Raw genomic sequence first — 22,359 nt, 5'->3', positions numbered from 1 at the left:
TCAGGGGCTGTGTCATCAGCTAAAGGTGAAAAACCTTTTAAATATAACCGCTCCCCTGTCGGCAGGTCTGAGATCTCTGAATGTAGATGTGTTTGCTGACTTGCCTGCTTCCCATGAGAAAAGACTTTGTCCACACTGGTAGCACTTATTTACACCTCTGTTAATGAAAAGAAACGGTAGTTTTAGCACTTGTTATTTCCCCCGGGTTATGCCTCTGAATCTTTAGGGATTGTCTCTGGCTGTCTGATGCAACATACTACCTGATAACTTCTAGATTTCATGATAATGTTTAGGCAAATAAGGAACTTTGAACTAAGTTTCGACTTGATTTTATTTTAGGATTTTAAAAGTTTGACAGGATTTTGGTAATTTGGAAAAAGTTTTTCAATACCAATTTTTGAAAGTTGTTTAATAGTTAATTTAATTATATTATTGTAAAGAACTGAAACTTTTAAAACATTGATGATCTTCAGGCATATTTCCAACCATGGGTAGGTTCGTCAAAGTTTTTAAAACTATGCTAGGAGTTTGTAAAGTATGTTTCTGTTAAGTGTTATGATAAATCTTTGCCATACAGATGTGTAGATTTTGGGGCATTTTAAATCTGAAAATGAATTTAAAATAGCTTCAGAATAGAACATATAACTGAGGAAAAAACCTAGGCGTGACCCTGGGTTCTACAGTTTCCTTCAAAAGCGTACACTGTTCAAATCACACACATATACTGACAACCTTAGGTATTTAAATGTTGCCAATTTATTTGCATTTCAGACAGTGTACAGGAGTTGACCAGCAATGTCAATTAAATGCAGGAATCTAAAAAATGCTTTAAAGATCAAGGTAAATCAAAAAACTGTAAAAAGATTATTTTTGCTGTTAAATTCAAATATACAATCGATTGCCTGCTGACGCTTATTGCTGCAGACTCAGCCTTGTTAGCTATCAGACAGATGATGTTCTGAATACCAGCTGGTTGACCACTGGCAGACAGAGACTGTGAACCCAGATCTGTTTTTTCCTAGGTGGATAGAGGATTATTCCTATTTTTAAGAATAAAAGCTTATTTTCAAAGCATATTTCATAATAGGAGCTAGTGCTAGGAGCTAAGAGCTAGAACTGATGCTTTTTGATGCCGCATGTTTAGAAATTGTACAGACAGTTATTTTAACCCCTTAAAGCCTGAAAACAAAAATTTTAGCCAGAAAATTCTAATTTTTTGGAACTGAAATGTTTATTTCACTTTCTAATGAAATCCAAAAGAATCTAAATTTCCATAAAATTTAACATATATATATATTTTGTATCTCATTTGATACATTAGGTGTTTTTGGTAACTGATAATCCACTTGAGGGCATTTTTATTATTTATCAGATAGAGGTATCATAAAAGTATGTATCAAATATGATACAACAGGTGTTAAGGGGTTAATGACAGATAGTATTGAAAAGTAAGAAAAACACTTGAAAAAGCTTTATCTATTTAAAAAGACAGGCATGTAAGGGGAATATATCCATCAAAAAATGCAGGTAGACTGAAATGTTTCCAATTTAATTGTGTTTGCAAAAGTTTACCTGAAATTTTTGGTGATCAAACACAAGGAATGATTGAATATTGAGTGCATATGACTTCTGTTTTCTGTTTGCTGTGCTATCAAAATGGGTATCAATGCTATTAGATTTGTATTAGTATCCTATTAGAGTGCATTTTCACACCTATAGGTTATTTGCTTGAGTCTGAGTCAGAAACCAGTTTTACTACATTGTTAGATGTCTTCATATGGAGATGGATTAAAAAAAAAGTATAATGCATAAAGAAAATAGGCTCTGATTGGTCTGAATATCTTGCCGGAAAATACCAGAAGTAAACAAAAACTTGTTGACTCCTGCCTGGCTCTGGCTGCTCAGTTTCAAAACAAACAGGCAACTACATGGACTGGTGTTGGCTCTGGTCATCAATTTTTACACTGTTTGCACTTTTTTCTGTAGGCAAAGGACCTGGTTTGAAAGCTGTGGCTCAAAAATAATATGGTGATGTACTAGAAGCTGCTTATCAAGACAGTTAGGGAGAAAGCACATGTTAACCCTCCTAAACCATGCCTCATCCAGCATTATTGTTGTCAAAGAACTGTCAAATCTGACTAGTTTTTAAACACTTTGGGCTGGCTACAGTAAATGGTTAAAGCCATAAGATTCATAATTCTTCCTGCAGTTATGTAGACATGAACAACATCAGTGTCCAAATAAAAGTGGATCAAGACCCACACCAAGGTTCGATTGACAACTTATTAGCATGGTTTGCTGCTGGTGTCATTCAAACCATGATAACATGGTTTGAATGACACCAGTGTCATTCTAGTGTCATTCGAACCAATGACACTGATCATAATCAGATCAGTGTCATCGGTTCGAATCGCATTAGAAAGGGGGATGTTGAAAGGCCCAGTGTGAATAGAGCTTTAATTACTGGTAATCGGGGGTGGCAAAACCACAGGGGCAAGTGATGTTGACTTGTGACTAAAGATCTCAAGACCAACACTTGAATTAGGTGTGAATAGGATGGGAAACTTTGCATCTGCTGTATGGGATTTGACAGTTTTGTTTAAATCATATCCTTAGTAGAAATACATCTGCATGCTGACAGGATAAAGAGGAAAAGGAGACAGGAGAAGAATCTTAGAGGAGGTGGAATAAGCTGTCCTGGTATCCTCCTCCTCCAGAGCAGATAATCCAGTAGTCTATTTAGTCTGAGATAATTGGATCCCATCCTGTCCAATGAGCTCCCTGCCAGAGTCCTGTCGTGTCTTGGTTCGCTGTGGTTGATCCCTCCTTTTGGCCCATGTGGATTAATGGCTCCATTCAAATTTTCTACCCTTGTAATCCTCTTGGAAAAACTGTTCATGAGAGGAAAACCGCTCCATAATGCAGTGCATCTACAAGACTTTATTTGGGAGGGATTATTTTTTTAGTTTATTTGATAGGGTACAGTAGAGGAGAGAGAAAAGTGTGACCACACAGAGAGAGAGAGAGAGAGCAAGAGAGAGAGAGTGGGAGGATAGATCAAACCAGGACATTCAGGCTTCATTCAGACTGCAGGCTAATGTGGGCAGAAATTAGAATTTTGTTGCTGACATGTGACTCAGATTTATGTTTTTTTCATAGCAGTGGGAAAAGCACAACTCACATGGGTTTTGATCTTTTCCCAGGGCTGTTATACGGGTCCTACATCCGACTTTTTATTCAACTACACTTCAGTTTGAGCAGCCATATTGGCTTTAGCGCTGCTTTTATGGGAATTTATTTGGTATTCTAATGTAAAATACTCAAAATTAAGCCAAATTCCCAGGTTGAGCTGCATGTGTGATAGCAAAAAGCTGCTTTTTAACCCTGACTACCTTGAATTTTTCATGCCTGTCTCTTTGTAAAAATCCTGCTTAAAGTCGGGGTAAACTGATGCGTGAATGCTGCAAGAAATATTCAGTACAATTCACTGGCTGGTGATGGGTGCTAATTCCCCACTCTGGTACATAGGCAGTGATCTTAAAGCACAAAGAAACATTCAAAAGTACTTTCTGTTTTTTTTCACATCTCATTCACTCCCCCACAAACAGGGTCACATTTTCAACTGAAATACTAGTGTTTGCTAGGATTAGTATTAGCCCATTCAGTACCTCTGTTGCTGAGGCATTGCTATGGAAAACATTTGGTTTGCTTCATAAAATGATTTGCAGGTATCTAACACTGACATTTAAAGCTCTCTAAGCTTTCTAAAATTTGGACTACACAGACTATCACAGGGAATTTGTGGACAAGAGTCTTTCTTTAGCACTAGCTTCCAGTAAGTAGCACGCCCCTTTCTCATCCAGGTGGGTCAAGGTGAGATAGACTGTGTGGCATCACATGCAAATAGTGTGAAGTCAATGTTCGGGGCATAATGTTTTTGGCCGCCCAGGCCTTTCTTGTTTTTGCAGTATCACAAGAACGCTTTGAGGGATTTTCTTCAAACTTTGCACAATTGTCCACTCTGACTCAGGAATAAACTGATTTCGATTTTTAAGGTTAAGGGTCTAAAACCACTCCAGCCTCTCTAGTTCCACCACTGTATTCACACTGTCCAGTGATTGTAGACCTCACAGAGGTGTTAAACTGCCAGGCAGTAGTTGTAGTTTTTCTTTTAGGTTGTAAAAAAAGTAGAATATTTTTACATGGTCATTGGGAGTACTTTTATCAGGACTGCGTTCTTAGGTATTATGAGAAATGTGTAATGTCACAGAGGATAGTTAAAGTTAAAAACTCTGTCACAAATGTGCGAAACCCCTTAAACCTTTATTTGATTTGTGTTTAATCCTGTTGATTCTTCTGAAGTTGTCTTGTGTGGGATGCCGATGGCCTTGCCATTATGTGGGCCCTTCTACATGGGTGGCCAGCCTTGGGCTCCTTTCCTGCAAGTCATTCCATGTTCTGACCTCTGTGTCTGATTCTATTCACTGTCCTGTCTCTGTAATGGCAGGTTGAAAGAGCCAAAAAAATAAATCTTACAAGAAAGATTTGTCTATCCTTAAAGCGATCTAGTTTGATTGTACAAAAACACCCAAAATGAGACAAAAGCTTATTATAAACTGTTTTAAAAATTATCGTTAGATGTCTGTTATTTACATTATCAGGACATGCATTTCTTTCCAGTTTTTTCTTGTTTGTCACTATGTGTGGTTATTTTTAAAGAAGTAAAAGCATAGATGAGAGAATATGAGTGAAACATGGAGAGAGCTGACTCGTAAAGATGGATATTAATAATGGCAGCCTTTCTATACCCATTACATTTATCTTTAAATCTTATGCTTATCTCATATTTCTATCCTCCGTATTTTTCCTCCATTTCCTCCATGTTTTTTGTCCTGACGGGCGTCTATTCTCCAACAAACATTTGTATGCCAGCTTGTTGGAGATTTAAGTGTATCCTTTCATCTTGCTCTCTTCACTTGTCTTTCTTCTTCTCTGAGGCCCTGGGGAGTCCCAACGCAGCGCTACACAAAATCCACCTACTTTCATTCTCTGAATGTTCTGTCCTTTCTTGTTTCTGTCTCCTCTTTCATGTTTAATCTTGACCTCAATTCTTTTGTTTTAATAGATTTTTAGTTCAATCTTAATCCTTTCCTGCATTTCCTCTTTTTATTTTATCTTTTACATTTTTAATTTCTACATCTCAGGGGGGACTTTGTTTGGATTTATATTTGTTTTTTTACCCTTAGCAGCCCCTAACATGTCTTTATTTTTTAATTCATTTTTTAATGCTCTGTATTTCTCTTTCTTTTTCTTTCTCAGGTGGTGACACGTCCTCTTCCTCTACTGGCAGTGCCTCTCCGGTTCCCAACAGCTATGAATCCCTAGAAGGAGGCAGCTTTCCTGGTACGTTCAGACCAAATCCTCGCTAGCTTACCCATGCAAACATATTGAAATGAAAGATTAATGGTTAGAAGACATCTGTCGGAAGAGATACTTCTCTGTCGTGAAAAGCAGAGGAGCTGCACTTTAACTCTCTCTGTCTCCTCTCTAATCAAGTCAAAACTCCAGACACACCTGTCTGATAATTTCTTTAAGGCTTAACTCTCTTTTTTTCAGACCCCATGCCGCCTTCTAATGATATGACCAACCAGACTGCGTCCTACGGTAGCTATGGTTACTCCAGCATGCAGCCAGCCTATCATCAGGGACCGGCCTCCCACAGTGACTCTTCCCCCTGCCATGATTTGTATGGACAGTCGAGCTACCAGCAGTACTCTCAGGTCAGGCCACAGCAGAAATCAAACAGATGCTGATGGTTTATTTCCTTTTTGATTATGAGAAACCTGACTTTGTTTCAAGCCAGACAGATCTTTGAATCGCCAGTCAGGGCTGAGAAAAGTTCTTGTTGTCCTGTGCTGTGTCCTGCTTTTGCCATTTTACTTTTAATTTCTAACTTTCTTTGTTTAAGATTTTTTTTTTTTTTTTTTTTGAACTTTTTTGCCTTTATTAGATGGGACAGTTGAAGAGAGACAGGAAACATGGGTAGAGAGAGTAGAGAAGACATGCACCAAACATATGCCAGGATCGAGAACCAATCTATTGCATTGAGGACTGTAGCCTTAGAATATGGTCCCCTTCTCTACCAACTGAGCTGAATCAGCACTTGCTTTACAAGACTTTCAGTGTCAACATTATTGTTTATTTCTGAAATATCGACACGGTTATAATATAAACTGTCCTCACATTGAGCCTTTATTTATGGCTGTACATCACGGACCACATTTCAGATTATAGGTCTGTCTTGTTGCAGCTGGTTAATTCTTGTTTCAGCCCTGATTTATCAGATTAAAAACAGGTTTTGTCTCTTTCCCTTCTCTGCAGCCGTTTCCAAACCTGTCCCAGCTGTCTGCGGCTTTGGGGGGAATCGGCGGGGTGCCGGAGCTTGAAACGGAGGCACTGAGGCCGGTAAACCTGCTGCAGGAGAGAAACCTGCTGCCACCCAGACCTGTCGAAGCCCCCGAGCCAAACCTCAGCCACGATCTCAAGAAGGTCAACTGCAGTCCACAGTATGTGAAGTGTAGTCAGTTAATTTTTAAATTTCTGGGATATAAAGTGGTTGAAAATAAGAAATAAATGTGGAAAAATAAGAAAATAATATAATTGATAATCAGATTCCTGTTACGTAAACAAGCTTCAAAATGATCCCTATCATGAGTTAATATACACTGAATTTCTCATTTAGTCTGGGTCTGATATGCATTCTCTTTATAATATCTCTCTGGTTTAAATTATCAGGACATTCAGGTGTACCCTGACCAGTATCCCACAGACGCAGGCATTGCTCAACAAAGCCAGGCTTCCTCTGGGACTCCTCCTCCACCCCTTCAGAGATTTACAGGTATGAAATGATGCTCAGACCACCAACAACTCAATATACAGTGGGATATCTAGTCGTTTGTGCTTTAGGTCCAATTTTGGGATTGATTTGCACCACATCAGATGCAGGTATGATACTCATTTCATGGTGTTAATATGGTTGTTTTACTGCCCCCGAGTGAGTCTGAATCTCCTTCATCTTGAATCATAGATACCAAACATATTCAGTATTTATGATATGCAAACATTTACAGCTCACAATCTTACCAGTAAACATAAAGAAAACAAACTATGAATGTCATTGATTAAAAAGCTACCTTGTCACTATAGCCTTAAATGGAGGACTCTGTTGCTTTGTCCGCCACTTCCACGTCGCTCTTTTTAGATTATCTGTTCCCTCCAGAAACACATCCAGCTACCGTAATGGTATCCCACTGTGAGGTGCTTTTATGACCCCCAGATAAGGAGGATTTCAAGGACAGTCTTTCTGAATTCTCTGTATTTTTTCAGGAGTTCATATCTAAAGTGGGTGTAGACAGGGATATATTGCATACAAACAGTTTATTGTACAAAAATTGTTCTGCACATAACATACTGAAGCAATTCAGACTTTATTGTGGTCCCTGTTTGTGATGAGCAGCTGCAGTGAGAGCAGAACTGTGAGGAGGAGAGAGATGATAGTGAGTGTATTTATAGAGGTGTTAGCTGATTTGTCAGTAAGTATGGACTGATAGAGAACAGGGATGCACTGATACCACAGGAGATGGAAGTAAGAAGTCAGCAACACCAGCCAGACGACTCAGCACTGGAAAAACAGTGGCAGCAACGCTGTGTTCTTATAAAAAATTATCTGTCCATATGTTTATGTACGCTCCTTCATGTCTGCATCTCTCTGTAGAGCAGTGAGCCATGATTTTTAGCACCATGGCTTTTTATGTTTTAGAGAAACTAACAAATGCAGAATATTGATAATTGAATAGCAAAAAAATAGACATAACCAGTCATTAATGCAGGAAGAGAGGGTTAGACAGAAGAGTTGACACCATAAAGAAAAAGAACTGGACAAAGCTTGTGTGACATCAGCTGTTTGATTACAATAGGCAGACTCAAACAGCTTTTGAAGTCAATCCACTGCGGCTTCCATATTGATATCACTGTTTCAACCGAACTTTGGAGCAACCTAACGGCCCACCCACTGAGCATGATTTCCTGTCAGCTAAGCTATCTAGGATCCTGGTTGACAGATAGTTAGCTTCTGCCTGTCAAGCTATTTGTCAAATGAGATGCGCCAATCAGTGCGCACTGAGGTTTTTCCCAAATATAATCGAAACGATTGTGGTACACACATCCCACCCCCCACACAGTAAGAGGACATGAAGACATTAGCACTTACACATTAACTTCATTTTTCAGGACCAGAGGTCGCCGCTTAGTTAGCACGCAACAGAATTTCGAAGCTTTCAAACACTGCCTCTGAAAAATTCTCTAAGTATACCGATTAAAAACTTTTAAGTCTTTCTGTGCGACAAGATAAATCCCTAATTTTGGTGAAGTATAGTTTTCACTATTTTATGTTTGCCTATATAAAAGATTGACTTTAGAATGACTTTATTTTCAGGTTATAGAGCAGTAAGCTGAATTCTCTCTTGTGATTTGTGTTTTAACTGAAACTTCAATTTTAATTGGAAAAACAACATTCAAGCCAACTAGAATGTACGATTCATAAAGGAAATTCCATTCTTTTAAATAATTATTTATGGATAATTTAGTATTTCTAACTGAACTTTTTACACCACAAGCTGTTTCAAATATTCGCCAGAATTCAGTGAATTTAGCATTGGTTAGAAAAAGCAATGTCAGCACTCAAAAATGTCCTTTTTAGGCAAGGCACAACGGAAGAGTTTTGACTGGTGGTCTTCTTCAGCCTGAAGAAGACCATGAGTCGAAACGCACCTGTTGTGTCTCCTTTTCTAGTAAGTCTTTTTTGTTGTTCACCTTAAGGAGTTTACTGTTTGGAGGGTGCTCCTTTTTTCTCTTTCTCTGTGATTTAGTGTTGGTTACGAAAAATTCCCAAACCCCCATCTCATGTTTTTATCACTTGCTAAATAAGCCTTTTACTGCTGTGAAAAAAATTGTCCAGTTCTCTGTCCCTGCCAACTAAAAATTTGTACTGCTCACAATTATTTTGACAGACTTTACCTGCTTAAAAGCTTTATTATCATTTGTAATAAATTATACAGTTTTTAAAATCAGCTTAGCACAGATGCTAAAATATGTTTTGATGAATCTCTATATGTTACACAGACAAATTAGAGGCATTAAGTGTGCTAGAAATAATCTGCTTTGTCCTACACAATTTGACATCACATAAACAATACAATCTAAAACAAACCTGATAAAATTTCTGAATTTTTCTGTTCAAGTTTTAAATTAGTTTTTTAAAAAGTGTTGTACAAACTGTAGTTAAAAAAATAATTGACCATTTTTAACCAGCTTCATATTTATTAAACAATCAAATAACTTATAACAGCGATTTGTCCAAACAGGGGCACTCACTCTCTCTACCTGTTTCTAATGTTGATCATCCGCTGCTCTCCTTCTTCCTGCTTGGCTTGAAAATATGAATGCTTAAATGTTTATTAGTTTCTTTCTTTTAAAACTTTGGTGCTTTTTAGTGCTCTCTAACATATACAAGTAGCTGATATATTAATTTATTTACGTTATTGAAAAAGAATCAAAAGTGTAGACAGCCTTGATTTAGTGAGAAAAATTAACCTTAGTTCTCAAGTTCATTCTACCTACATTCTGTAGGTTAGAAACAGAAGTGGGTCAAACAAAACCCCAGACTCTCAAATATTTGTTCATCTACATTCTCTGAAAGACTGACACAAAGCTTCTCTTCGGTCATAAGCAGAGGCTTGAACAGAGGAATGTTTTGAAAAGGTCACATTTGGAGAAATTGAGCCAGGGGAGTAAAACTTGGATAGAGATGTTAAAATTCCAGCTCACTCGTCCCCTCTTTTCTTCTCCCCCTCTTTAGCAGCTGCCAGTGATCACATCAACCACAATAGTGCGGTGCCGATCCTGTCGCACCTACATCAACCCGTTTGTCACATTCCTGGATCAGCGCAGGTGGAAGTGCAACCTCTGTTATCGAGTCAATGACGGTAAGAGTCCAATCATTCAATCGAAGAGGTTGTTCTGTTGTATTTGTCTAATTCTTCGCGGTTTTCACGTCATACCTGTTTATAAAAGTAGAAACACAGGAAAACTGGTTTGCCTTCATTCACCTGCTGGTGTTATATAAGACGATACAAGAACCAGGCACATTAAAAAAAAAAATGAGGACGTTACAACTCCCTCTAAGGTATTTATGTACTAGCCTGTTCAGATGTAATTTAAAATCTTTTTTCTTTATGTCTTCTTCAGTTCCAGATGAGTTTATGTATAACCCAGTCAGCAGGTTGTATGGTGAGCCACATAAGAGACCAGAAGTCCAAAATGCCACTGTGGAGTTCATCGCCTCCTCAGACTACATGGTAAACTTTTCTCCTCTGATCTTAAACTTTCTGCCAGTTGATTGTTTGTCCACCAGAGGGCGCTGCTGTCTTAGTGCTGCAACTTCTGGAGGAAAGCATGTTCCTATGAGCTCTGATTTAATAAATAAATGAACAGTGTTCTTTCACATAATGTGATGTTAAGCTGAGATATTTTTGAGGAATGATGATCCAAACCTCCCTTGATAACAGACCAAAAACAAATAAGAATCAGGGTCCTGGATTAATTGACAGTACGTTTGCCAATACAAGGAATTTGACTTGGTGTTTTGGTGCAAAACAGTGAACAAAAAAGTAAAATAAAGATGTAAAAGGTTATCAAATGGCAAAGAAGACACTTAAATTTAGCAATTCGGTATATTTTGAAATCCTTTATCATCATATTCCCATCTCATATAATTTTTAATCATTTTTTTCTCCCTTTTGTGTTTTTAGTTGCGGCCTCCTCAGCCTGCAGTCTACCTGTTTGTTCTGGATGTTTCTCACAATGCTGTGGAAGCTGGCTACCTGAAGTACTTCTGTGAATCACTACTGGAAAACCTGGATAAGTGAGTGTTCAATATGAAAAAAAAAATTCTAACACACCAGCTCAGCATTTCTTTTTGGTACATATCTGCTCAGTTTATTCTTCAGCTTTCTGGAATCAAGTCCTTTTCACTTACCCATGTGTGACTGATATTTTTCAGATTGCCCGGGGATTCACGTACTAAGATCGGCTTCCTCACCTTCGACAACACGATCCACTTCTACAACCTGCAGGAAGGGCTGTCTCAGCCGCAGATGCTCGTGGTGTCGGACATAGACGGTAAGTCTTCTCGATGTATTCATGCTTTAGTTCAACACATGGCGAAGGATGTCAATAAAAGCAGATGGCAGTATTGTTTTAAGAGCTTTTTGTTTTATGTACTGATGCAGCTTTTATTCAGATTTAAAGTCCTTTATAATATCTTTGATTCAGAACTCTGTCCATCTCTTTTAAAGAGATCCATTTAGTCACACAGTCATGCTGCAGGTTAAGCAGATATGCTGTACATTTGCAGGTACCAACATGTAAACAAAAGTGTGATTAAAATGTTAATAAATCTTGGTTGTAACCCAAATGTCTGTTCTTCCTTTCTACAGATGTCTTCATTCCATCTCACGACAGTCTAATGGTGAATCTAAAGGAAAGCAAAGAGGTAAACCCTTTAATTTTGCACCTTTATAGAACGGTGTCTTTACTCTGATTATGATTTCCTCAGTCCATTTATTTATGAATTTAATTTCTTTCTCTCCCAGCTGGTGAAGGATCTGCTGACATCGCTTCCAGCCATGTTCAGTCAGAGCAGAGAGACTCACAGCGCACTTGGCCCAGCCTTACAAGCCGCCTTCAAGCTTATGTCGCCTACAGGGGGGCGAGTCACTGTGTTTCAGACACAGCTACCCACGCTGGGTGCTGGTGCTCTGCAGTCAAGGGAGGATCCCAACCAGCGCTCCAGTAATAAGGTAAGAAGGACGACTAGCATCGGTTTTGATGTGATAGGTTTTGAATTTTTGTGCTTGGTCCCTTATTTTATCCGTCTTTTACGGATTTATGAGCCAACATTCAGCAGAACTCAAGCATGTAAGGATAGTTTGTGAAGAAATTTCTGATTTATGAAGTCTAACAAAAACCATATGATGGATGACTTATAGCCAGAGACAGACTCTTTGCCAAACCCTAATACTTAATGTCTTGGCATCCTTAGCAATGTGTCTCTGAGCTTTCTTAGGCTCTGTTTTTGTCATCCCAGGACTGTGATTTATTGATTCTGATTATCCCTGGTCTATTTTTGAACCAATTAAACTGGCAGAAATTAGAAATAAAGAAAACTTTGAACATATGTTCCTTGTTCTCATTGAATGTGATTTTCTGTTCTTTGGCTTAAGAGCTTTTTTGGAGGATTTGGGCTGAAAATGAAAGAACATATACTCAAAATCTTTCCTTTAACAGCTAACTTATAGTTCATGATCTCAGTCTGAATCTTTTCTATATCATAAATCATTTCAGTGGTACTCGGGTTCAAGAAAGTACATGCCAGAGACAAAATACCAGTGTATTAGGAAGTTTTAGGGGAAGTGATACTCCCTAAACCTGGCTTGTGTCTTACTTTTCAGGGAGTTCAGCACCTCGGCCCAGCCACAGACTTCTATAAGAAACTTGCACTGGACTGCTCAGGTCAACAGATTGGGGTGGATCTTTTCCTGCTCAGCTCACAGTACGCTGACCTCGCCTCAATATGTAAGTTAAGCCAAAAAATTCAACCTCAATCCTTCACTCGTGGTGGACAGCTGAGCTTTGTTACTTCACTGTTGTGGAAATGCACCATGAAAAGGGCAAGTAATTGTCACTGTTATTGAACACTTTCCATCTTCATCTCTTCTTTTTCAGCATGTATCTCCAAGTATTCAGCAGGAAGCATCTTTTACTACCCCTCCTTCCATTTCATCCACAATCCGGCTCAACTAGAGAAGTTCCAGAAAGATCTGGAGCGGTATCTAACCAGGAAGATTGGTTTTGAGGCGGTCATGAGGATACGATGCACTAAAGGTAAAAAGGTCACTTAAGTCAGGCGCACAGAGAAGCCTTGTGTTTGAACTGGAAACACAACGTCATAGCATATCCTCCGTACTTGTTATTACATTTCAAACACTGATTTAATCCATGTCTTCACCTCCCTCTTGCCTTCAGGTTTATCTATCCATACATTTCACGGTAACTTCTTTGTGCGATCTACTGACCTGCTGTCCCTGGCCAATGTGAATCCAGACTCTGCCTTCGCCGTTCAGATGTCGATCGAAGACTCTCTGGCGGACTCGTCCCTGGCCTGTTTCCAGGCTGCTCTGCTCTACACCTCCAGTAAAGGTACTCGAGCCAAACACACTCGCACTTCGATTATGACAAGAAAATCTGTGGGGATGGGATTGAAAAGATTTATTTGCTTTTCTTAGATCTCAGCATTCAAAGTGCCGTTACTGTGAAGCAATGCAGCACCTGCAAACATAATGACTGCCCACAGTTGTAATAAACCCCAGCGTAATAGCAAATGATATATTACTTTTATGGGAAGGTAAAAATCACGGCCTCTGAAAGTTGTATTAACTTCCCACAAATGTAATGTGACCAAGAAAAACGAAAGTTGTCTTCTTACAGCTTCCAGTGGGTCAATGCCAAGTAAGCTCAGGTCCTATCAAGAAACGTAGTTATGGGGATTTTTCTTTCGCTGTGACACAGGAAGCCTTTTCCAGAGTCTACAACACTTGTGGAGTTTTGGAAATTTTTTGTTTGAAAGGGAGAGAATTTATATCCCTTTTGGGAAAATCTGCAAAATCCAAGGGGCCAGTCTTGCATCAAATTTCCTCAGAGTGCTGTTTTGACACATTTGAATCAACTCTGATATGATTCATGGCTTGGCCAGTGTTTTAAGACTGTGACAAACTACTTTATGTTTCATGGCGAACAAAAATTTGCTAAGACTTAGTTTATAACACTCATAGAGTTATGACTTTTTCTCAGAGAAACGGAGAGAATTTATTACCTCCGCCAAGGAGGTTATGTGATCAGCAGGGTTTGTTAGTTTGTTGGTTTGTCTGTAAGCATCATAACTCAAAAAGTTATGGACTGATTTTGATGAAATTTTTATGAAATGTCAGGAATGGCCTAAGGAAGAACTGATTTTGGGAGTGATCGGGATCACCGTCTGGATTCAGGAATTTTTTTAAAGAATTCTGTATTATTGGGAGATAGGGCTAATGGCGGAGGTCTGCGTTCTTCGCATGCTTTTCTAGTTTCAGTTTTGTTTTGAATCCAGTTTCCTCAGAGTTATACAACGTTTTTCTTGTTTTGACACATTTAAATCTACTCTGCTAAGATTAATTGCTCTTCCAGAGTTTTAAAGACTGAAAAAACTACTTCCTGTTTCATGGTGAACAAAAAATTTGCCATGACTTTGTTTTTTGATGTAACTTTAAGAAGACTTAAACTGACTTGAGTCAGCTGAAGCTCAAGTAATTTAAAAAAAAGTAGTTTTGGGATTCTTTGTTTGCTATGAAACCAGAAGCTTTTTACAGAGTCTATAACACTTGTGGAGTTTTGGAAATTTTTTGTTTGAAAGGGAGAGAATTTATATTCCTTTGGGGAAAATCTGCAAAATCCAAGGGGTCAGTCTTGCATCAGATTTCCTCAGAGCACTGTTTTGACACATTCTGCTAGGGTTCATGGCTTGGCCAGTGTTTCAAAGACTGTGAAAAAACTACTTCCTGTTTTATGGCAAACAGACAGTGACCAAAGACATTTAGTTTTCATGTTCATTTTACATATGTGGGAAATTAATATACTTTATCCTCTCCCAAAAACACAATATATTCCTGCAAATTTCATAGTCACAATTTTGGGGAGGAATTTTGTTATTATGTTTGCAGTGGCCAACTGCTATTACATTCATGGGCAATTTATTTTGATTGTTCGAGTATTAAACACTGCAGCCGAGATTTCAAACTACTGTGATAGCCGTAAAGAACAGACCAACTGCCTGCAAGCTGTGTTTCTCACCTCCTCTGGTCACCTTCTGTCTGTAATAGTGTTTTCTTTTCAGTCAAGCCAGCGCTCAAGAAGTTTGATTTTAGGGATGCACTTATACAGAAACCAATATGCCAGTACCAAGCTTGAGTACTTAAAGTCAGAAAATATTGCCAATACCATTCTCAATACCATTTAAGATATGATGTTTGCCTCTCATTATTTGAGCAGGTATGTGAAATTAGAGCCATATTTGCAGCTTGGTGAAATTTGAACATTAAGGAGGATGACAAAAGTAGAGCACACTGCAAAATTGCACAGCTAAATTGTCAAGAGGAGGGATGACGAACTCCTGATGAAAATTGAACAAACTTTCAAAATAACTTTAAAAACTGTTTTAGTATTATTACTTGTAATTGGTATCAGTGATAATCAAATATAGGTACTTGCATTTGCACACTTTCTTATCTGCGGCAAGTTGTTTTATGTGTGTTTGATATATTTTTATATTTATTCTTTTATCTCTTTATTACCATTGTTCTCTGTCTATAGGAAAAAGAAGAATTCGGGTCCATACTCTGTGTCTACCAGTGGTTAACCAGCTGAGTGACGTGTATGCTGGAGCAGATGCTCAGGCAATCACCTGTCTGCTGGCTAACATGGGTGAGTCTTCTGCATAAATCTGCTAGAACAATCTATTTATATATTTTATTTTGTTGCCTGTACTTCCTTTTTAATGTTTGTAATGCACCTTACTTTCTAAATCCATCTTTGGCTTCTGTTTATTAAATCCTACCTTTTCCTTTCAGTTCCTTTTAATGTCATTTGAATTGATCCATTTTAAAGTCACTATAATACATTTGATTAATGCTGGGAAAAATTATCTTACTTAAGATGTTAGGAATTGATAAAACAACTGCAACAGAAGCAAAAACGTATCTAACGCTATATTTTTTGTTTAAAATTGTTGCTAGTGGGCAAATTTTACTCCCCTCCTCTCCCTGATTTCCAGCTCAATCTGTTGTTCTGCCCCTATGATAGAGGCATAAAAGACCCAAAAATAAATCTAAAATAAAGGTTACTGTGTGCTGCAGACCTCTAACCCTTCCTCTTTTTTTTTTTTAGCAATTGATCGGTCGATAACATCCAATCTATCAGACGCCCGTGATGCTCTGACGAACGCAGTGGTGGATCTGGTGAACGCCTACAAGAGCAACGTGTCGAACCTGCAGCAGTCTGGCATCGTTGTCCCTTCTTCCCTGCGCCTTTTCCCCGTTTACATCCTGGCTCTGCTCAAACAGGTGAGTTTCTCACACATCATACACACTAACATAACACTCTTTAGTACTTTAATGGTCACACATCCTAAAAATAAACTCTTTTTACATCATGAACCCCCCCCCCCATTCACACCTTATATTTTCAATAGCTGTATTCATCATTTCAGGACTTGTTCATTCATATTCAGGGTGTGCCACTTTTACATCATACAACACTAAAAACCCTTGAGCTCTGGACACATTAGTGTTCATTTTAAACAGTAAACATTTAAACCTCCTTTTTTCTCATTAAATTTTATTTGATTTGGAGCTGATCGTAGTTTGACACTGCCTTACTTTGGCACACCTATAGTACATCGTTGTTTTTTTCCATAGGCTCAGTAAATCAACGAAAAAAACATCCACATGGAGGCCTTTTCTCCTAATAGCCTCAAAAAATCATCCAAGGGCTGTAAATGACTAGATGGGGACATCAATATTACATCTTTTTGGAATCAATATAATTGTCAAAAGGCATAATGAAGTTTGATTTTCATTACTGCACTGTTGAAAGAATGTTGAAAGGGCTTACAAAATAAAAGATGTGCAGAAAAACAGGCTTAAGCACTTGTCTTTTTTCAAAGCTTTATAAAAAAAGAGAATAACATGCATCTGAATGTTTTGTATTTCTTCACAGAAAGCGTTGCGGACAGGCACCAGCACACGGCTGGACGAGCGAGTCTTTGCCATGTGTGAGTTCAAGACTCAGCCTCTGCAGCAGCTGATGAGGATGGTTCACCCTGACCTTTACAGGCTGGACAACATGTCTGACCAGGTAATACAAAGACCTGACAGAGCAAGGGTGAAGAACTCACTGTGATGATATTTGGCTTTCAGTCAACATTGTTTTAAAGGCTTTATAATAATAATCAGTGGTCTAGATGAGAATAATTGTTGGTTTATGTCAAAGAGCATGGATTGTTGATTGTTTAACAAGTAAAACTCATTTTACACTGAATGAACTGAACAGTTGTTTTTTCACGAATATAACACTGAAATTATTGATCTTTGGATTTAGTCTCCTATACCTAATTCATTACATTATTTGTGCCACACCTGCAGGGGGCGCTCCATCTAAACGACGCTGTCGTACCCCAGCCTCACCTGCTCCACCTGTCTGCTGAGAGAGTGAGCAGAGACGGCGCTTTCCTCATGGACTGTGGCAACGTAAGAATTTACTTTTATTTACTCACAACACACTTAAAGTTTAACCCATCATAGAAAAATCCACATTTGTGTTTGTTTACTGTTTTGAATTGTTTTGTCTGTAGTTTATTGTAATTTTGTCTCTATGTTAAGTTAGGGTCTGGGAAATATACATTTTTATGCTCTGTATGTTTTGTACATATGGCAGAATGGACTGTAATGTTAGTTTTTTAAACGTATGTTAATGCTTGTAAACACATGACTAGAATACCCTTGACTGAAGGGAGACAAAAAATATTATCTGAGATTATCAAACATTTTATGTGGGCTTTGTTAGGAGACAACAAGATAACACATCAGGTGAAAGCCTAGTGGAGTTCTTATTGCATGAACAAGACGTTGTAACGCAGTGGTTCCCAAATTGGGAGATGGGACCCTCAGAGCGGTCGCGAGACACTGTTGGGGGATTGTGGGATGCTTTCCAAAATAACAGAGGAAAATTAATATGATTTAAAGTGGTAAATTTTGTCCATTTTTGTAAACATGTCATTAAAATGAGATTAATTTAAAATAAAAACATAGTTATTAAGTTAAATTTTTGCTTAAATATAAGTAAAACACAAAATCTACCAATGTACATTTGCACATAATGCTTTGTGCAGCATCCGGCGCTTTAACCATCTCCAGGGAAGGTTGGGGTCCCCGGTCTCTAACGCTGTCATCTTGGGGGTCACGGGCTGAAGAGTTTGGGAACCCCTGCTGTAACATAGCATGAGACATAGAAGGCAGTAGCTAAGCTAAGATGCTCTGTACTTGTCTGTCAGCCATAGTTTACTTCTAATATGCGCTTCACCCATTTTGGTCAACTCCAGTGACCATAAGACTTGGACTCTGGAGCTTACGTATTTTAACTTTGTCCTGCTAAGGACTAGCATCTTCAAACAGCTAGCTCTAAAGCTATGCACTGATCAAATAAAGCATGGAGGGATGCATTCAGGATTTACAACGTAAGCATCCTATCACTTTGATCATAATTTTAAGTAGATTGAAGCTAAGAATGTTAAGGTGTTATTTTAGCTTCATCAGCAATATATTGGGATGGTTTCTTAACCGCTACATCTGACTGAGTGTTACCTGCACAATGGCTGTATGCACTTGATTTTCATTTGGTCTGCATGTAAAACAAATCAATGCTTTTAGCCTGCCTGCATGCACACAACATGCGCCTTATATGCATCTTACATCCAAACCATGGCAAACCTGACAAAAACTTGCCATGGCCCATTTTTACTTGGCCCTCAGCAAATGTAAAAAATAAAATGAACATTTCTTGCATTTAAACATGGAGTTTGTGCTTAAATCTATTTTACATCTTAGTTTCAACTCCAGGCAGGGCTTCTGTGTTAATGACAAGGAGAACTTGTTAATTTTTTTTAATGACTTTATTGTGATTACAACCAAAATGATGATATCTTCATTAATGATGTCCTCTTGAATAAAGGTAAAAGGATAATGGCAGCATGAAACACCCTCGTTTGCTCCTTTATCAGCTTAATCTAAAGGTTGGATTCACAAAGCACGTCACACTAATCATTAGCGATGTTCCGATACCATTTTTCCCTTCCCAATACGATTACGATACCAAGGTGTTGGGTATCGTCCGATACCGAGTACTGATCTGGGGCTGCATCACAGGTTCTTTCTATCTCTCTCTTCTTTGTGCTCTCTCCTGGCAGCATGACGTGATTACAGAACAGCCTGCCATTGGCTGACAGACCCTCACAAAGGTTAAACAATCTGGCGACGAGCATTCAAGTTAGTATTCGAGCTAGTAGTAATAAATGATCATAAGTCGATTAATATGGATAAAAAGACGTTCAGTATCGGGTTTACTGGTTTAGATTTATCACATTCAGAGAAAAACTGTCTGCAGCTACCATTCTGTGCTGCAGCAGTGGGTCCTTTGGTTCTTCTTCTTTGCTCTAAAAATGGGAGTCTGCGCATGCAGTGCTTTCTGGCAGCAAGGAAGAACTGATTTCCAGTTTATAGTGCTAACATTTAGCATTGCTAAACCAAGCAAAAAGCTAGACCAAATTGTATCGGATTATCGATGCATAAACTCGTGTGCTCACCGATACTAATACCTGCATTTTAAGAAGTATTGGATGTATTTCTGATACTGGTATTGGAATCGGAACAACCCTACTAAACATCTTCCAACACCCCTATAAAGTTTGGCAGCTTTGCTGCGTTAGCTCTTATTTTGTGTCTGAATGTGGAGATGAGGAAGCTGAAGCAGTTGAAAGAGGAGTTATCTAACTTGTCACCCAGCTACAGAGCCACAAATAAAGCAGTTAAAAATTACCATTATGATGACTAAGCACTTAGTGTTGGCTACTGTGGGTTAGTTACAGAAAAACAACTTTTGGGAAATGTGTCTCTTTTCTGCAGAAATAGAACAAACACAGTTCAGTAGATACAGAAGTGCATTTATAGCTTCTGATTGATTCAAAAGTCAGTAGCTGCGGATAGGAAAGCTGAGAGATTATCAGAAACTCTGTGCTGATGCTCTTTTCTGCTTCCATCTATGCAGGTGTTTTATCTGTGGATTGGCAAGTGCTGCAGTGAGATGTTCATCCGAGATGTTCTGGGCTGCCCCAACTACGCCTCAATACCCCCCAACATGGTCAGTAAGACAAACTCAAACAACAAAACAAGCTTTTTGTTCAAAGTTAGATACACATGATATGGAAACGTTGATAAAAGTTAATGCAAGAGAAAGTTTCAGCATAAAAGAAAGTAGAGTCTGAAAAGGGAAATTGTGGCATTGTTTTTTCCATTATTGTACCAACGCCCCATTGTTTCATCAGTGATGTAATGCAGTATTGTACATATTTCCTCTAAAACGTGACTCACAGATGCAATTAAACAGGCCTGCTTTTTCTCGTTATAAAACCAACTCATACAGCAGAACAGATTTTGCTTATGTAGCTTTTCTGCATTTATAACATCCCGTGCAGTTACCTAGAAAGCTCTGTCATTACCGCAGTGTGGGCGCAACGGTGACACCCAGAACAAACAGCAGCCATCAGCACTTGTTTATACTGCTTATTGTATTCTTCTGGAAAGGGGTTGATGCAACCCATAGCCACCTCTGAAGCCGACACTCTAAAACCACACAGGCATATTTGTGTTGACCACATTGTGTAGGCGAGATGTGGATCGACATTATGTGGCGCACGCAGTGAAAACAATCATGTTGATGCTTTGTTTTCCTCTCTATGAATCCCAGAGTCACATTCCTGAGCTGGAGACGACTCTGTCTGAGAGAGTGCGAGCGCTCCTCGACTGGCTGCAGGACAACCGAGTGTTCAGCTCCATGATTTACGTCGTCAAGTAAGCACCGCACATCTGGATCCACATCTGACTTTTACTAACACAGCAGGCATCTTCTGACATCCACATTTTGGGGTTTTCAATGTCTCCAAGTTCTTTTTCTTTGTTTTTTTTATTTAAAAGATTTGCTCAGCCATCTTGACAGTGACCTAAAATCCCCTTAACAACAAAATAAGTTTCAGTTCCTCCACCACAAGCATTCCCTCATGGCAGAAATGTTCTCTAGTTTCATCAGACCCTCTTTTACAACAACATCTGAGCTCAGTTAAAAAGAGAGCAATTGAAAGCAAGATTATACTCATTACACTCAGAAAATCAAATTTTAGGAAGTGTATCTGTCTAATTTATAGACAAAAATATCTAATTATGCTTGAAATAAGCTATATTGATTTGACAAGTCCAGCTAAAAGCAGAAAATAAGGCCTGAATTGCTTGTAATGAGTTCAGATATTTAATTGTAGCAAGGAAAACTGGCTAAACTACATTGAAATAAGTTAAAGGTTATATTAGCTGTATTTCACTTGCTGCACTAGAAGATATTAATACAAATTACTTGCAGTTCAGCTCCTATTTAGGTGCATTTTCCCATGAAATAAGATGTTTGCTTTCATAAAGTGAATGTTGCTGGAAGTTAAACAACTGCATTTCATCGCTTGAGTTTTTGTAGTGTATCTTTGCCTCTTTGACTGCTTTTTGTTAGAGATCTCTAAAATGTGCTTTTTCTCTAAGTGACTGGGAGACGAGACAAGAATCTAGAGGTTATTTTCATTTTGATTCTTTTTAGAGCTCTAAAGTTTCCCAACACAATGTCCACTTTGTTTTAACTCCAACCAAAGCAATTTTCATCTACAGTGTTATGCAAAGCTACCTAAATATGGAACATATCTATATATATTATGTATAGTTCTATAGTGCTTTTGCAAACTGTCGTGAGCACAGATTACAGCCTGTTGAAGTAAAAATGCATGGAAAATTGTCGTCATCTGTGGCGACCGGCACCCATACCTGCAGACTCCCCTGCATAACAAACGCACCCCCAATAGAAACTTGAAGGGCTTCAGGTTTCTAGTGGGGGTATGGCACAAGCTGACCAGGAAGCATGCATCCCAGAAGTGCCTCATTGCGTCCAGCGTCTGTCTCCTCAGCCAGCCCTTGGCAGCACATGGTAAAAGTCTGTTTAAAAACTGTGCGTTTCCTCCTTCCATACACTGGATTACGCAGGATTTGTGTAGTTACCACAAACCCTTTGTGGTGGATCATTCGGTTAACAGAAATGATTATTTTGTCAGAGTACACTCTGAGTGGCACCCCGACTTAACCCTGACTGCATCCGATACACATTACACTGGAGCAGGAAGCTAGAGACCAGAATAATAAGTACATTAGTTTAAAACACAGCATCTTAAAATGGCAATTATCACCAAAAACTATTTAGCAATGAAAAATAATAGATAAAAATGTAGAAAAGCTTCGTAAATGTCAGGTAAATTGAACACATTTGAATCATACAACTGAGTCAATAGATGAG

At 38.5% G+C, this 22,359-nt stretch overlaps 1 protein-coding gene across 2 annotated transcripts in view; it reads left to right on the top strand.

Annotated features, from left to right (window-relative positions):
- The window catches only part of sec24b (SEC24 homolog B, COPII coat complex component), a 36,378-nt gene that overhangs the window by 9,312 nt on the left and 4,707 nt on the right, over positions 1-22,359 (top strand). For both annotated transcript variants that reach the window (XM_041797631.1, XM_041797630.1), the window contains 19 exons: positions 5,320-5,403; positions 5,617-5,780; positions 6,382-6,566; positions 6,796-6,898; positions 9,917-10,043; positions 10,306-10,415; positions 10,869-10,981; positions 11,120-11,238; positions 11,556-11,611; positions 11,712-11,918; positions 12,570-12,693; positions 12,844-13,002; positions 13,144-13,317; positions 15,523-15,633; positions 16,096-16,271; positions 16,927-17,064; positions 17,352-17,456; positions 20,029-20,121; positions 20,728-20,831. In XM_041797631.1, coding sequence (XP_041653565.1) covers positions 5,320-5,403; positions 5,617-5,780; positions 6,382-6,566; positions 6,796-6,898; positions 9,917-10,043; positions 10,306-10,415; positions 10,869-10,981; positions 11,120-11,238; positions 11,556-11,611; positions 11,712-11,918; positions 12,570-12,693; positions 12,844-13,002; positions 13,144-13,317; positions 15,523-15,633; positions 16,096-16,271; positions 16,927-17,064; positions 17,352-17,456; positions 20,029-20,121; positions 20,728-20,831 — 2,452 coding nt within the window. The remainder of the gene's footprint in view (positions 1-5,319; positions 5,404-5,616; positions 5,781-6,381; positions 6,567-6,795; positions 6,899-9,916; positions 10,044-10,305; positions 10,416-10,868; positions 10,982-11,119; positions 11,239-11,555; positions 11,612-11,711; positions 11,919-12,569; positions 12,694-12,843; positions 13,003-13,143; positions 13,318-15,522; positions 15,634-16,095; positions 16,272-16,926; positions 17,065-17,351; positions 17,457-20,028; positions 20,122-20,727; positions 20,832-22,359) is intronic.

Source organism: Cheilinus undulatus, linkage group 10, assembly GCF_018320785.1.
Source record: "Cheilinus undulatus linkage group 10, ASM1832078v1, whole genome shotgun sequence".
NCBI lineage: Eukaryota > Metazoa > Chordata > Actinopteri > Labriformes > Labridae > Cheilinus > Cheilinus undulatus.
This window is presented reverse-complemented; position numbering and strand designations above follow the sequence as displayed.